This window comes from Spea bombifrons, chromosome 6 (genome assembly GCF_027358695.1).
Source record: "Spea bombifrons isolate aSpeBom1 chromosome 6, aSpeBom1.2.pri, whole genome shotgun sequence".
Taxonomy (NCBI): Eukaryota; Metazoa; Chordata; class Amphibia; order Anura; family Pelobatidae; genus Spea; species Spea bombifrons.
In genome coordinates, this window is record NC_071092.1 from 42,949,761 (window position 1) to 42,967,944 (window position 18,184).

General features: G+C 43.3%; 1 protein-coding gene across 1 annotated transcript in view; it reads right to left on the minus strand.

Moving 5' to 3' along the window:
* Positions 1-826: 826 nt before the first annotated feature.
* The window catches only part of ERI3 (ERI1 exoribonuclease family member 3), a 117,907-nt gene continuing 100,549 nt past the window's right edge, over positions 827-18,184 (minus strand). The window contains 1 exon segment of the mRNA XM_053468655.1: positions 827-2,481. Coding sequence (XP_053324630.1) covers positions 2,399-2,481 — 83 coding nt within the window. The 3' untranslated portion in view covers positions 827-2,398.

An 18,184-nucleotide genomic window follows, 5' to 3' on the forward strand; every position in this document is an offset into this window, starting at 1 on the left:
CAGGTAATGAATTGATGAGCCTTGGCAGCAGGCTCTATCTCCATTTGCTAGCTAACCACCTTCCCCTATTGTGAAAATGGTCAGGAATTGACATTAATTCACTTGGACTTCGATGGAAAATGATATTATGCGGCGATCAGATGAACTCATAGGTTTTGATGATCTTGTTAGAGGTAAAGGAGCTAAACACATAATCATTCCCTGTATATCAATGGGAGACATTATTGAGATCACCGGTCATTCATATCCGTAGGTCAGCATGTCCATGAACATGAAATATATGAAGATCAATATAGGTCAATTAATTGAATTCTATCTATATGTTCTATAGGTTTCGCACCTCTTTTCCTTCCATAGGTATATATGGATATACAGCAAGACTCCAGACCTCCAAGAACCATACTTGGCCAGGGGCAAATAGATGTTGACTGAGTCTGTAGGTGAAGGGGTAGATTGTCAGGGTCATAGAGCATGGAGCTATTTCATATTCTCCACTGACTTGATGACAGGTTTTCCTTGGTACAAAGAGTCTTCGTGATGGGCTGTGAAACAGTAATTTGAAGGGTCTCTTAACTCTTAGATCTTGTACCGATAACAATTGTTGGGAGCTGATTTTAGAATCTCAATTCAAACAGAGTCTTCCTACTATAAAAAGGTAAAGTCGAGACGGATGGCTGCATGCTCACAAACGAACAACACTAAAAAGCTCAACATAACCTTTCTTTAGGAAGATGAAAACACTCGCACGTAAAGGAAACCGGGAGGGAAGTTTTGTGTTTTTGGGAAAGTACAAATGAATGAAACCTTCCGCCTTCATCACACTAAATACACTCTTCTACAATGATTTTATTAAACATAATTGAAAACCAGCAGAGATGGCCGCCCTGCAGATATCAACCCAGGAATTAAACAAATACGAACTCCAATCGAATGGTTTTGTAATACAGCAACGCATTGTATGCATAACCGATAAATATTAGCCTGGAGTGAATATGATATAAACCAACACTTTTACCAAATACTGTGTACCTCCCGACCAAGGGCTGTGCCGGGGCCGGATCGTTACAAAGCCGGTACCGTTATATCTGAGTAGGACGCAGATTGCTTGTTCTATCAATCCTGCTGGTCCGTGGACTCTTGGAAAACTAACTTCCCTGGCAATACCTGCGAAGCACCTGCAAGTAACGTTAGTAACTCAAACTAAAGGTTAATGAGACAGTTTTGTCTTAGTCCAGTGAAAAATACCGTTCACATCGACTTTTAGGTTTCCTAAACACTTGGTTGTAGAAAGAGTAATATTACATTTGAGGCTGCTACAACGCATTTCACGGGTCCGAAAAAGTTGTTTTTTGTACCTGCAAACATCAGTTAGGAAGGCCTTCCGGACAAATGGAAGTATCGCATCGTACTAGGGGCATTTAACAGTGTCTGAGAAATTTGTGGGTCCAGCATTACACCCAGCAACGCTGTATGGCCCTGAATCAATATATGGGAAATATAACTAAAAGCACAGAAGGGATGTAAGAACGGATTGTTATCCGGAAGCACGGTGAAGAAACACTTATAGAGCACCGACAGCTGTTATTTCGGGTGCTCAGAGAGCAAAAGCTGGCCAAAAAAAAACATGCGGTTCAAGACGAAAGCAGGTAAGATAACTAAATACAGTATCAAAAATCAAGTGAAACGTAATCATCCCCAAAGCCGAGTCTACCAACGGGGTCTGCCCTGCCTGGATGTGTTGACATATCGTATACTATGCTATATGTAGCAAAGCATGAGTGGGCAGGGACTAGAATAAGACACCCCCCTAATGCAAATGACAGAATCTTTTTCTTTTCTTCACTCTATTAACATATCCACTCGGTAACCTCTCAGCTACACTACCCTATGCTAGCGTTTCCAACTAAAGCTCAGCTCATGCTGTGATACATCCAAAACGGTTGTTTTTGCCCCATTTGGGCTTTCTAACTAAAAAAAAAAAAAGAAAACAATTTAAAAAACTGGACATGATGAGCAAATTAAGAAAATGTAGAGTGAGGTCACAGTTCTACATATCTTATTCCTCCCCAACCGACCTTTCTTAATCATCCAATAACGCAATAGGCAAGGCAGGGAAAGCATATGGTATGGATGGGGGGTTCTATATGATTTATGGGGTAGACAGAGTAAGGTGGAGCGGGAAGGGACACAGACACGTACATAACAGATTTTTTTGTGGTGGGTATATACAGTGTTGGTCTTTCTTTCCAATCTCAGTCGCTCCATGACAGTCAAGCCGTTGTGCCCCTTCCCCTTGACTCCTGTCTCCTATCTGTCCTCCCATGCGGTTACACGATAAGGGAAGTGCTACATGCAGCCTCCTGCCCCGCTCCCACCCTGCAGCCCTCCCCTGACTACATCAGATGCGTCTGGAGGTCTGCTTGAAGATGAAGCCTCTGTGAGCCAACGTCTTCATGATGTTAGCAATGTTCCTGCAGTCATCTGAAAGACATGGAAAAAAAAAAAAACATTGTTGAAACATTGTATAAAAGACCGGCCTCTGTGATCTTCTGCATAGTGCATAGCTGTTAGCCGTCTCGTACCGGCCATCTCGCACATCACGACAGCGCCCTTTACCCTCTCGATCTGCTCCAATGTGTGTCGCGTGACACTGTGCGAGTGTGAAAATGTGCGCCTGTGCGGATCCGGCCCACAGCTGCACTTATTTGACTCAATAGCCACTGGCCTTAAAGTGCGGTCTCATCCCCAGCCCGGGCCTGGTTTCCAGACTTATTATTATATTTTCAATTATACATACATTCAAGGGGTCTGACAGGACGAGAATTGACAGACTAAGACAAACCGATACGTTAGGTGGAGAGATCCCGGCTCGCAAGCTTACAATCCTGAGGGAAACATCGAGATTCCTGGCATTTCATCTCACCGATTTAACAATGCATTGTACTGGACTTTATATACATGCTTCGTATGAAGTTAATAGAACGCTATACTATTATTACACGAGAAACACTACGCAGAACAGCTCTGGACCTCCCTTCACAGCCCAGCGTGACACCGGCTCCGACGTCAACTCCGCAACCGCTCACCGATACATTGTAAACCCCAACAAATGTATAAAATATCTACGAGGACACAGAGGTAACATATATTAACCTTTATCCTCCAGCAAGCAAAAGGTTCCTGCAGAACATTTATCTTCAAATCTCTCTGAGCTCCCTTACTGAACTCAAATGCGCCGCGTATGGAACTTTCCGAACATAAACTGGCAAGAACGTCCGCTGCATTACAGGGGGGTCCAGGACAAGTTAAAGATATGGTTATTATATATTATTATATATTATAGTCACAAACCCAAGCATCGAAGAGGTCGTGACTTTGAAAAGGTTAAACTATGTAGTTCTGTCTGTTAAAAACACATAGAAGGACCTCATAAAGGGTACTACGGCCCAGACGTGGGCTTAAAGAGAATAGGCAAGACTGTTACCATTACTTAGTAAACAGGCTGGGCAGCCGCAAGCTTTAAAACCGAAGCCGGACTTTAAATTGATTCTCGCCGTCTATATTTCATGTTGGAAATTGGCTTGTAAATCCATGTTTTGATCTATGGGAAGCGTCTCCTTAAGAAAAAGCAAAAGTAAATGTGTAATTTCTCCCATGACAGAACACAGCAGAGCCGGCCATCCTTCTTCCCTCTCCCCTCCGTTTTGGGACAGCTGTGTTCTGTCGGATTACCGCTTTTTCTTCCTCGCCCCCACGCCTTGATGTCTCCATTTCATTACGCCGCGGCCATTTATCAAGCTGTTACCGTAAGGGTGACTTTGCCAACTTGCGCGTGTGGCAGGCGGCGAGGCAGTGCCATGGAAGGAGGGAGGCAGTGGAGGGGGGGGGGTCCTGAATTTTAAGCATGGAGGGGTAGGCTGGGGAGGGTAAAGTAGAAAGGGAAGATAGGAGAGAAGGGGGAAAATGAAAATGAATGTTCGGAGGTAGAGCAGGCTGTATTGCTACTGATGTGTAAATGATAAAGAAGACTCGACATCCATCTCTTGCTGTAAACCTGCAGAGTGCTTTATAATCAAGCCCAGGCGGTAATAATGTGAAATTAGGTCTCTCTATCAAAGGGGGAGGCCTTTTAATCACGGCTTAAAGGGTGCGAGCGCTGTTTATCATAATTGAACTGTATCTGGGCTAATTGTGGCCATATTTCACTGTCTAGGAGAGACAAGCGCTGTCTGAGAGCAAAGAGAACCGGCAGAGGCTGTGGTTTTGGCTGAAGGGGACCTATCGATGGAGATACTTATACCCCCGAGCGATGCCTTCCAACCAACGGTTACCGATTTTCGGGGTTCAAAACGCCATCGCGTAAAATGAGTTAAATCACGGAAGAGGAAATGTTCTGGCCCTGCCAGGAACCCTACGGCACCTACCTGGGTCTAACCTTCCACAGATTCCCATTGTGGGGGCCGTGTTCAGTGCGATTATTAATGTGGGTATTTGATAAAATGCATTATATTATTATGTAGCATATGTTATTATACATTTGCGTAATTACCAAACACTCGTCTACATTTTCAAATATGTGAGAACTTCCTGAGAATTCATTATGATTTGAATATTTATTACACGGAAACATTAATGTCTGAGCGCTAAGGGACCGGGCATTGTAATTACATGAAATGGCTCTGGGGGGGCTTACATCGCGAATGCCTCACTGTTACCTGTGGATTACGGCTAATTGGGGGTTAACATACATCAGGGCAGATGTATTAATAAAGAAACCCGTTCCTGTCTCTTTCAAAGCAGCTGCTTCATCATTGTCGTTATTGGATTTTTGCCACAATGCTTTCAGTATTATTATGATGTAATGTTTTACATAGCGCCATCATATGCCGTAGCGCTGTACAATGGGTACCTGGGTTTGTCACAGCACCCGTCTCTAGTGCTTAGTACACGATATTTCACCGCATGCACCCCATCTCCTCTTCCCGGCTGCTTGTCACGTCTTGGGTCAGGGTGCGCTCGATAATCATGTTAGGCTTGTGACCCGGGTAATAATCTTTTCTGGAAAACACAGTAACTAGGCCACTTCTGCCGTGTAATTATGATTGGCTTTTAGTTAGTAAAACACTGTCCATGTGCAATCCTGCAACCAGATCCACATATTTTATTACAAATCACTGAAATAACATTTTAAAGGAGAACAGAACTCCGTCACCCTCCGGATGTAGGGATTAAAGATTCGCCTCTCCTCCTTCCCTCGATGGGTTAACAGAACTAATAGCTGTTGCAGTACTGGTCCCAGCGTCAGATATTAAGTTTTTGATACCCTTTAAAATGAGCAACATTGTAATAACTTTTAAAGACCTTTTAGGGCCCTTTAAGGATATTTGACTCTGCATCTTATTCTATGAATTCAATGTATTGATCCATTAAATACGATCACAAAAGGTTACAATTTAAAAATGTACAAAAGCGTACATCAAATTCCTGTTTTCACATATCTTTGAATTATTGAACTGTACAGAAATAGGTGATTAGGTGACTTCTACGAATTGAACCCGACCAAACCCGATAACGTATGTTGGCCTAAACGGCGCGCCACGGACTTCACTGTATTCATCAGGCAGAAGTCATGTAGAAGCGATTGTGTACATAAGCATAAGAGTGCCGGTATAGAGTGAGGTTAAGGAGGACAGTCTGGTGGAAACGTGAAGTTAAGGTCACCTAGAGAGAAAAAAAACAAACTTTTAATTAAACTTAAAGCTCTCTCGGTTGCCCGGGGGCAATGCATTCCAGGTCTAGTTAAATTTTCGCATATGACATAGCCCCGCAGCTCCGGGAGCAGCATGAGAAGTAATTTCAGTAATTTTTAGCTAATGGACAGGGTTATGTCCCCAATAACTTAGCAATGAATTGGACTGTACAGTTCGTGGGATCATCCCTCTGCGCTGACAGCGACTGCTTCCCATTACATCGTGAAGACTTCGCTGCTGCAGGGGCTGCGGAGGAGACGGAGGGTCAACGCAGGCATTAACTCTTCATAATGGGCAAATCCGTATCGCCTTCTCCAACCAGCGACAACGAGTGAAACGGCAAAAAAAAAAAACAGAAGGGGAAGATTTAAGATCTCCCCGACGGGGAACGTTTGGTAAATAGGCTCCTGCCTTTCATGCTGCGCTGATGTCAAAGAAGCGGGACGGCCGTACAGGGCAGGCGCTCAATGAATTACCTGGCAATATACCGATCGCATCCGCCGGGGTAACCGTCGTGAGACAGCGAACCCTGAATGTGACCTTGCAGTATATCTGAGCCCCGTACGCCTCTCACAGAGCTGGCGGCAGAGATATTTGGCCGGTGCGGGGCATGAATGCGAGGGGCTTGCCGGGGGCAGTTTCAGAAGGCCAAGCGTTTTCTACGCGATGGTTGGGGGTCTCCAGACTGCTCTGTATTGGTGCTTTTATTCGAGTAGCGCACATGGAACGAGAACATTGCCGTTATAGGCATGCGTTGGGTCCACCGTATAACAGAGGCTGCGTACAGCTCGGTCACTGTGTTTAAACCCCAGCCAGCCCCGGATCAGCTGTACGGACACATCCCTGGAAAAATCTTTGAAGATTAATATCGTCCCGACTGCGAAAATCAATGTCAAAATTTAAAGGGCAGTTCACGCTAAACAGGCCCATCGGATAATGGTGGCTTTTTAGATTTATAGGCTGAATGTGCTTTAAAAAACATTAAAATAGAATGTTATTGCATGGTCATATCTAAAGATATTTTAGATCTTAATTTACAAGTTCCATGAGTAAGGTCCTAATGAATGGCTACATATAGGTCGGTGCGCTGGGAGAAACTAGGAGTACCCAGTCTCACCAGTACACCCGCTAACTGGAATAAGTAACCGAAAATATTTATAAAGGACGGAGTAATAAGGTTCCTGGTAAGTGTTCTGTGTATTAATGTGGTCCAGCTGCATTATAATTCACCCGTGAAACGTATCATGTGCAGGAATCGAGTAGATTAAAGCTTTGAACAGACTGTCCTGGTGGTCACGGCGGCTATTCAGAGTCTCTTATGCTATTAGCGGCTAAAAGTAATTCCGCGAGACACGCAGACGAGAGAGAACGAAAGCGAGACAGACCAGAAACGCGACTTTCTCACGTAGGTGAGTGACGGGGATTAGCAGCGGCTGAAGGATTACATGCTGACCCACGGCAGCCAGCGTGAACCTCCATATCATCAGCCTCCAAACTAATCGATATCATATATGGCGTCGATGGCAGGGAAATGATCAGTACAGAGTAAAGTCGCTATCCTACATGCTTGGTGGGAAAAATGAATTGATAGATGAATTGAAATAAATAATGTGTAGAGCCAATCAAACAGTTCCTGTACTAGGAAGGGTTAACCAGACATGAAATATTTTCCATTGCTGTGTATTGTTGCCCCGCAGTCTTTATTGGGGATGCCATCCAATGCCGAGATTACGACGCACTAAATCAATTAGAGAGACAGATTTCCATCAGCGGCAAAGTAAACACACTTATTACGATTATCCCCATATTAAAAAAAACAAAAAACGATAAGAGACAAAATCATAAGAGCAACAAAGGACGCGCTGCTAATATGCAATTACAGCGTGGCATTGATTTCCCGTGTAATCCGCTGCGACTGATTTAATAAGACATTACGGGCCGGGCTCGCGGGCCGGCACCAGAGAGGGCTTTATAAACTCTAATCAAAAAAACAAAAACAGATAAAACAATGCTTTCCTTGAACTCTAATTTCCATTAGGACTGCAGCTAAACCTCTATAGGCCTCCAAAGGCCTGGCTGAGGGTGATGTGAACTGCAGTCTATATAAAAGTTGGAGGATCCCAGCTAGCCCGGTAAACCTTTCGTGAGTTGGGTGCCGAGCTTTTGGACTGGGAATTTCTATTCTATATGTTACTCCATAAGATTACTGAATAGTAAAAAGTGTTTTATGGGTAAAGAAAGTTTTCATTTTTAATTTTATTTTTTTTACATTTTCAGCGTTTTAGGTACAGTATGAAAACTAAATCTTCTACACTATTCTTATTTATTCTAGCTGCGGTGTAATCTGATCCGATGTCCTCGCCAAAGCACATGTAGGATGAAGATTGAGGAACAGGAAAAATAACGGTTTACGAAATTCATCAAAAATATGTTATTAATTGAATTTACCAAATATTATTATTACGTGCGTTACAATATTGAGTTTATTCAGTCGGCGGGGCGGAATACCGCAGTTTCTCAGTATAAAGACCAGATTTTATTTTCGGTTCCCCGTATATTTTTATGCTCCACGCCGAGTTTCATTTGGACTTTGGGAATCCTGAGACAGACACGGCCAAGGAAACATGGCGTATTTATTAGGATCCGAGCCTGTTTGTCTATCCTTTTAACGGCCCCTCGAGGGTTTTTCTAACGAGTGCCATTCTTAGATTGCTAAAATACATATTTATTCGGATCTTAAAACAGCCTTTTAAATGTCAGCTTGCGGTTCCCCTGCTCGTGGCACTCCATCGCAACGATGCGGGAAAGGCTCCCCTATCATATCATATATAAACATCAATCATACACAAAATAATCTAAATTATAATAATAATTACCCAAAAAAAAAAAAAACACAAATCAGAGTTCAAAAGTGATTGCCATAAAATAACCGTCCTCCATTATCTGCCGGTAACCCTGGGCTGACCCAGCGCCTTTATAGAACGGCACTAAATCAATTCTGTCTTATTATTACAATATCAATAGGCAATATTCCTACAATAAACTCATTGATTTTTCGACACAGTCTATCTGACTCGGGGAGCGCCCAGTAAAGAGGGACTTACAGCTTCATTCTCTACAGATCTTTATTTCCACCTTCATTTCAGATTCGGGAAAGATAAAACCTAAAAAATGAGGCAGGAGGCAGTTTATATTCATTTGGCCTATTGAATATAAAGTAATATGTTTATGTAGGACATTGAGCTAATGTGATAATCCGCCCGTGTATGAGGGAGAAATCTACTTAGCAGGTATGTCAGTCTGACAAGAAAAATGTGCACATAAAACGAGGAATACATCGAAGCGAGGGAGCGTGCGAGAAAGGATGGCTTCGGTGCTTGCGGACGCAACTCATAGAGAACCAGATCGGCTCCGGGGACAACGGTCAGATTTCTGCCTTCTGTGCCCAAAATCAGAGCGTTTATTGCATTTATATCCTATCTAATAAATTGTACATAAAGTACTAAACCCCGTGTTATCTTTAAAGGAGGAAGAAGCGGAGAGAGAGAGAGGATTCTCAGCTGTTACTGTATTAAGATATCACTCAATTTGTGTTTGTAAATGAGGAGCAGAGATGCTCTTAGTTATTATTCAAATATGTCTTGTTTTATTCAAAAAGAAAAAGCAGATGCAAAGCAAACGGTAACTCGACGAAGCAGCGATCAAAACAAGCCTAGAGGAGCTCTTACAAAGTAGAGGACTTTCTGAAGAACGGCCAGTTCCTTCTTCACAAGGAACGAGAAGGGAAATCGAGCCACATTATACCCAAGAACCCGGCAAAAAGTTAGCAAATTAAAAAACTATTGTACTATTTCTTTAGGATTCTAAAGTGACAGAAGCTACATTTTTCTAACAAGCCGTTAAGGATCATAAAGATGTTGATTGTTTCGGTTGCTTCCTTCAGAAGGTCTTCACCATGGTTGGTCTCTGGTGGACAGTATAGGGTGGTACACAAAATCACAACGATGACCCGCGTATCACCGCATTGATACTCTATAGTAGGTGTCAATAAATTACTAGATATAAATGTCGGATGAGGCGTCGTTACATAATAAACAGCTTCATCAAAATACTCTTTTAATGCCGAAGGGGTGAAAGCTGAGCACAGATAGGAATTAGAAGTCGCTGGAGCATTTGGGTGGCTGGGAATGTGTTCATTTGGTGGTGACCTGGCCTGCACCTGGGCTTCCAGCACAAAGACAGATCGCAGGCAGCCCCGAGGCTGAGCAGGTCCATATTTAAGCTGTCCCCATGCTTTATGGTCCGTACCCGCGGCGAGCCTCAGAGGGATGAGATGCGATCCGTCACTGTTAAAATGGCAGATTTCTGTAAATGAATAATACCGCTGCCTGTTCTACGCAATGCTTCCCTGAGCACGGGACGAACCCCCTCCGCTTCCGCCTTCAACCACTCCGTTCAGTTTGGAACCAAACTTATCAAACCGATCGGATCAGACACACAAAGAATCGCAGGCTTCCTCGGCTTAAACTTAAAAGGTTTCCCTTGTTTATAGAAATATTTCTTCTCACAACGAAACGAGTCGGTGTAGGTGAAACAGGAGCTCGCAAGAGTTTAGGTGACAATTTAAAGGAGCCGTGACGTATAAAAAGACGACAAGAGGTGCACACGCTACCCACAGATCTAGAAAAGACCCTTTATGCGACTGACACATTATGCCAGCAATTCTTATCGTATTGTATTATTTTACATGAAAAGCATTTATTAGGACAGTCCTTAAAAGACTGTGATTTAGAGCCAATTACATACAACATAAAGGTAAAAACGTCCCAATGCAAACTTAATGTGGGGAGGGGGACAGCGACCCTAAATCTTTAGACACGAGTCCCACTCTCACCAAGTTACCCTAACTCTACAGCTGTGGTTGAACAGGATTTTGGCTACGAGTCATATCCTATATCTGGTTAAGCAAAAAAGCACAAACCCTGAACCTAAATTAGCCACCGTTTGCCCCTAATCGCCATCTTATTGTATGTTTGCTATTCTAAAACCTATCCTGAAATAAATCAGTGTAGAAAAACAGCTTTGCTGGAAAAAGTGAAAACAGTCACACCGGTTATTAGTATTTATAATCCTGCTCTCGTCATAACTTCTTCTCCTTACATCATAAAACAGACAGAAAAACATCTGTTTGACGACCCGAAGAACCAAGAAAATGAACTTCAGAAAGTACTGCGGCTTCAACGCGAGAGCTTCGCTGGGATGGAACAGATGGATTAATAGCAAATTATGATATTAAGACTACCCCGGATCCACTTGCAGCTTCTTCTAGCGACAGTCGCTAATGAGAATAATAATAAGATTAACCGCGAGCATTAAACTGGCCCCCGCAGTACGATAGAATACTAAGAGAATCATCTGTTTCTACAGATAGGGAAAGGTGCTGCATTTAGATTACTGTAACATAAATCAGTCGTTGCAAAGGCCTGGGTGGGAGCAAAAAAACCCCTCTATGCCTGTACTGAAGGAGATAGCAGCGGAAACAATGTAGCAACATGTTAACAGACATTTATAGGCCATTATTAATAAGCGATGCATCAGATAGGGGCCGAGGTACAAACGCTACACAGTGTCTTCTGCAACGGCACAATGTTATCTGCCTCGTCGCCTTGTAATAAAAAGCTGGTATCCCGGCCAAACGGGTCAAATCCACAGCTCTTGTCTTTGGAAACGGATATCCATATAACACTGAAACACGTCACATTATAACTATAACTCAACACGTCACATTATAACTATAACTAAACACGTCACATTATAACTATAACTACACACGTCACATTATACCGTATTGGCCCGAATATAGGCCGCACTTTTTTCCCCCACTTTAAGTCTTTAAAGTGGGGGTGCGGCCTATATTCGGGGTCTAGCGCCCGACGCCCGGGACATGCAGTCCCGGGCGCCGGGCAGGCAGCGGGGTTAGGATACAGATCCCCCGCAGCAGTGCAGGGGACCTATATCCTACTGTCTGATCCGCTCAGACAGCCTCCCCTGCCGGCACTTTCCACGGGGGGGGAGTACCGGCACGGGAGGTTGTCTAAGCGCATCGCACGGACGTTCACCGGCAGCGGCGATGCGCCGTTGCCGGTGAATGTGCGCACGATGCATTCTAACCCCCCCGACTTACCAGGGCAGACTCCCGGGTGTCTTGCAGGGCCGGCGGAAGACATCTATGCACATCGCGTATACAACTTCCGGTGCCGGCACTTCCGCTGAGTGCCGGTACCGGGAGTTGTATACACGATGTGCATAGATGTCCCCCTCCGGCCCCGTAAGACACCCGGGAGTCTGCTCTGGTAAGTCGGGGGGGGGGGGGACAGAGTGGCAGCATATCGCGGGGAGGACAGAGTGGCAGCGTATCTCGAGGGGGGGAGGACAGAGTGGCAGCGTATCTCGAGGGGGGGGAGGACAGAGTGGCAGCGTATCTCGAGGGGGGGGGAGGACAGAGTGGCAGCGTATCTCGAGGGGGGGGAGGACAGAGTGGCAGCGTATCTCGAGGGGGGGGGAGGACAGAGTGGCAGCATATCTCGGGGAGGGGGGGAGGACAGAGTGGCAGGATGTTTTTTGGTGCTTTTTTTAAAGAAAAAAACTTTTTCTTTAAAAAAGCACCAAACTTTTAGGGTGCGGCCTATATACGGGGGCGGCCTATATCCGAGCAAATACGGTAACTATAACTAAACACGTCACATTATAACTATAACTAAACACGTCACATTATAACTATAACTAAACACGTCACATTATAACTGCTCCATCTATTACAGGCAATTCGTCTGTTAACCTAAACGCTCATATTCATCTGTTGATCATCACCGCTTTATACATAACGAAAGCATTTTTCATTAGATATCTTAGCGTTTCTGTGGTTTTTATACATTCTTTATAAGTGGGAGCGCCGCTATTCGCATCACTAGTGACTGCGTAGCACAAAGCAAGACAAAATGTGTTAAACGCTCCTCAAAATAAACAATTGATCCGAGCGCCACGCGGTAGAAGACGTTAACATGCGTTAATAACAGAGTGCGATTAAAGACGTGGACAGTGCTGAAGAACTACAACTCTCAGGATTCTTTGAGAGCCGTTGGTGAAGGATCATGAAGGAGATGCAGTTGACCTTCCACTGGAGAGCCACAGGCTGTGTGTGTGTTATACTGGTGTCTAAAGGGTTAAGCGACTGTAAGCTCACTTGGTTGCACAACCTTTTCTCCTCAAGGCGATGCTGACAATCACAAGCTGAATATTAAGAATAAGTTACCTCATTATCCCCAATTACATCTTTGCCTCACACCTCATTTCTTTGCCTAGGGAGGAAAATTAGTTTTCTATTGACTTCACTTTGGCGGTTCGCTCATCTGGTGGTGGACAAAGCTGAGAACAAGAAGTTTCATTTCGGGAGCGTTCTAATTGTGCAATTAATAATCATTTTGCCAATTCTTCTACCCCCCCCCCAAGTCCTGCCTCTCCCTGCAAACACAGGAGCATGCAGTCAATGGGCTCGATGACTTCTGTTTTTTATCTGTTTTATACTTTAAACTGTGTGCTTTAACTGCCATCATATATACTAATATATAACCCCCACCTTATATACCGCAGTGTATCATTCTTTCAATATGCAGCGCTGCGGAATATGATGGCGCTATACAGGTATCTCAATATATCACAACCCAAATCTGCCAGGCCTCTTTAATACATCTATTAATGAATGCGTTATAAAAGCGCCAACAGATTCTGCGGCTTCATTATAGAAACGGTAGGAACCTAGAACTTAACTGCAGATCAAAACCATTCAGTCCCACCAGTCCGCCCATTAATTCCGCCGTAAAGACTCTTAACCGGCCTTTGGTCATAAAAAAAGACAAAAGATGTAGAGGGCGCTGGTCTTTCCGCCTTACCATTGGAATGAGTTACTTTATAGTAAAGTAAAACCCTAGATGAATGTCAGCTGGCCGTCCCCAGTGAGAAGGGCTGAGCTGGCCCTGCACAGTGTATAGTGAAATCGCTGACACTTCCCACGCTAAGTTATAAAGGACCAGCTTGAGAAGCCCACTAGGGTCGACCCTCCATAAAGTCATGAAGTCAATGATTCGCTTTTGCTTTAGTGCATATAGAATACTTCATTGATCTCAGGCTCCGGAGACGTACATTTTACTAAACGTGACAAAGCAGCAGGTTTAGCCCAGAGCAGAGAGCTAGGAACATTTCTAAAACAAGAGGCTCAGCGTCTTGCGTTTTTCAGCTGTCTGCCCTGATTGCGTCTTATCAGTCAGTACAATTGCTTCCTTTATGTCAAGCGGGAGAGAGAGTTTTACAAGTCCTTATGCAAACAGATGGGTCCTTGTCTTGGACACCTTCCAGGAGGACCGGGTGTGAGTAACCGGCTCTGTAATAAACAACATATCGACCGGTCTTCACAGTAACACTGGCATCTCCTGTAAATTGCTCACAATGAGAGGGGCAGATGCATTAGCAGACGCTATTAACCCTGTGACCTAAATGAGCCTCTCTAATACCAATGTTACAATTCAGAAAACCGAATCTTGCTCATCTCACCCAGAAACGCTATCCCATGAATGCAGAAAAAACACCTTGATTTGATCTTTTTACCGGAGTGGCGAGATGCCTCAGACCTCTCCGTGGGTTGCTGGTTGTGAAGCTATGAATATGGGAGAAGAACCTGATTTACAGCGTTCTGGTTTTGGATAAAGACGTGCGGGTACAGGCTATATTCTGGCTAATTTGCTTTATTCAATACTAAGCCCATTTATAAAAACAAAAAAACAAAAAACTGTTACTAGCCAAAACGGTTATTCACACTCTTGTGCCTAATCCAGGAATTACTAATTCTGGTGTGACGTGATAAAAGTGGTGCAATCACCATGGAAACCAAGAGAATGTCCTGGACTTAAATACCTAATCCTCACTCATGGAGAAACAGTCCCGAATCCCTCTATCTTTCCTCCCTCTTTTTTAGGAACTCCACTGTAATGTATATTTGCAATTATGAAAATAAAATACAGTATTCTCATTCTAAATGCCCAATTCTGCTATATAATAGCCTAAAATTCTCACATAGTGTTAGTAAAGCCCTAGCCACCACAGCCCTTTAAAGCCGAAGGACCCTTCTTGTGTTATTTGAAATGCTGGGAGAGAGAAGACATTCAATAAAAGTTCTCTTATCTTTTTGTTCATTTATAACAATGTTTCTGGACCATGCAGGGTCCCTTTGTCTGGAGTGGATTTAAAGACCGGTATAGCAATGTCTTTATTTACAATTGGTCTGTGCCAAAATACACCTAAAAGGGGAAAAAAGTGATTTAACAGGGAAACCCTTCTATATAACTTTACAATCATCCTCCAACCATGATAACATTGCGCTTTATGTATCAAGGACCATCCTGATGTAAAGTGATAAATGTGGAGTTATGAGCTGCATTGGTTTTCATTGCGATCACTCAAAAATCTGACCCCTTATGTCTCAATGTAAATATATTTTAAACACTAAGATATTCTCCTTGTTAGAGGAAAGTTCATGGTATTGTTTCTGCGCCTGCGCAGGCTTCCATGCCTGTACAAATGTTTAATATGTAACCAGGGATAGATTGAATGATATGACTTAGTATAAAGTATAAAGACCCATATATATATATATATATATATAAATATATACGACTTAGTATAAAGTATAAAGACAGCAAGTGGAGTATTTTCTAAACCCGACCCAATAATTGGGCGTGCTATTCATTTAATCGCTGTGAGCCACAAGCGCAGTTGTAGGGTCCTTATGAAAACCGTCTAAACGTATTGAAAATGTCTCTTTTAGAATAAAAACACAAAAAAGGGAATAAAATGGGAACACCCTGCACCCAAGCACGGAATGAACCAGCCCCTTTATTAGGCGAGCTGATTTCTTATCCAGTAACAAGCTCATTCGGAATAATTAGCGTAGTTTACGTAATAATGAAATTATGGAAATGGAGACCACTTATTCAAACAAGTCACCATTACCATATTTTTAAATATTAGACTTAATTAGAGTTTATCACTTGGAAGAACACTGGGAGGCCCGGGGTACGTCGCTCTGTTTTCTTGTGTCTGGGTGCATATGCATGAAACAGTCATAACGTGTTTATTAAGAGCGGATAAGAAGGGCATAATGATGTGTTTGGAAATTAGTGCTATCATACATTTAATGCTATGCACTCCTGTAGGCAAAAAAGCATTCAAATGACTCAATTATATATCCATTATCCTGGCACGATTAAGCGCGGCAGGCTGGCTCTTTTACCCTTTACACTTTCTATCATGGAGGAACTTCAGTCCACTTAGAGCCAGATAATAAAACACTAAACTTGTTAAGGATTAAAAACAAATCAAGGGGAGGGCGACGAGTCTGATGTCGGATTGTATTGTATGGGGTAGGATAAGGCAATATTGGGGCGAGCAGAGTAATGATAGAATACTTTATGGGTAAAGGGGGGGGTGGGATTTGGTCATAAATCACGGTAATTAAGTTAACATGAAAATCAACTTTTGCATTGAGCTAAATGACTGCATTTGCATATCTGATGTTAACTTAAAAGGAGTGGAGAAAGAATGGGGGATGAGGGCAATATGAATGCTGAACATTGAAAGAATGATAAATTAGAGGGAGATCAGAGGAAACGGGGCGCTTTAAAGGCTATGGTAATGAGAGAAGCATCCAAACTAATAATAAAAAATAGCAATTCGGATGCAAATTTTACATGGGGAGGGACATTCCTTTGGTCGCTAGGTGGACGTTTCAGCTTATACCATTTTGAACCAGACCTGCGCTTGCTTAGTTAAGATGGCATTTTGCTTACTCCCAGCCAGCCTCACCCGAAAAAGTGCGCATGTAACACATTTTTGCTCTCTTCATATATGTTACCTTGTTCTTCCCCTTATTGGCAAAAAAAACACAAAAAAAAACAACGAAAAAGTGCTTGAAAAGCGCTCCAAATGTGGTAGGCCCACAGCCGAGACCTGATCCCATTCTTCCTCTTCCGGGCTACTCTCCCAAGTCAAAGATATGCAGCCCCTTCCTTCCATCCATCCATGGCCAAAGCCTAAGGAGGGCTGGATCGTCTAGGATCCCTCTCCACAATGGTGAGCCCCACCAAAGTCTTGCAGAGTGAAACATGGAACGCCAGCCTCGGCCCAAAGCTAAACATTTCTCAGTCCATCCACAAACAGAAGGTGCATGGAGGGTCCAGGTTTCTTCTCCGTGCTATTATCCACCCTACACACAGCCGCGTCGAAGGGGCATCTCTTTCTCAACGTCTATGTACACTGGGTCCGTACGTCCCATCACTCGTATCAGTACCAGTAACTGGGTTTGTGAGATGCAGGTCACTAGATGGTGTGATGCATCAAGCGGCCAAACAGGTGGGCAAAAGGTAACTGTACAATATACACCTATCGCGTTACTTTGGGGAATAAAATTAATTTTTAGGTGGAAAAGCCAAACATTATGCCTAAAATTGCACTCAAATGACACCACAGATTTTGTTGTAGGGAGAACAGCTGCTACTGACTATTGGAATTCTGATACATTTATGAATACACCATGTGCCAGGACTTTTTTCCGTTTCTACCATACACCTAGTTTAACAGCTCGGTGTGTTTAAGTGAAGTGTGTGCATCAGAATTTCAAATTGCAGTTTCTCAAAAATGCTGACATGACATAAAAATGCATGTGGAAATACTTTTTTGACCCCCCCCCAAAAAAAATTCTAATAATGTAGTAGAACCAAGTTTTGTAGCTGGATTCTAATACCTGACACACATTTATCTCAGCTTATTTGTGGTTTATTTATATTATTTTTAAACCAAGGATGGACATTTGACATGTAAATTTAATGCATGTATACCTAAAAGTACAGCTTTACCGAGGTGAGCGTTAATGATGGACAATGCTAAGCTATTAGTCTGGAGACACCCAACGGAATAAAATGGATAACAAGTACCGTAGGATAATGAGGACAACAAGAAACAGACAGGACCAGTCAGGACCCAGGCAGGCTAGACCGTGTGCCACGGGGGGTTAAAGGAAGCAGCGGGGTACATGGAGGAGCTGACAACAAAATAAATACAGGGGCAATGAGGCTACCTTAGCATGGAAAGCAGGAGGGGGTTAGGAAAATCTGAAAATAGAGAAAAAAAAAAAGGCTACAAAGGGACGGTAGGAAGAGAGATGGGCAGAATAAGGCAGCCATCTATTATGGTGAATAACTAATCTGAGAATTTATGATGCTGGTTTTCCGTTACCACACAATTTATATTACAGAAGGAAATTAAGGGGAGCGGGGAGAGAGGCTGGGTGACCATCTTTCTGCGTTACCGCTTGTCTGCCATTTGCA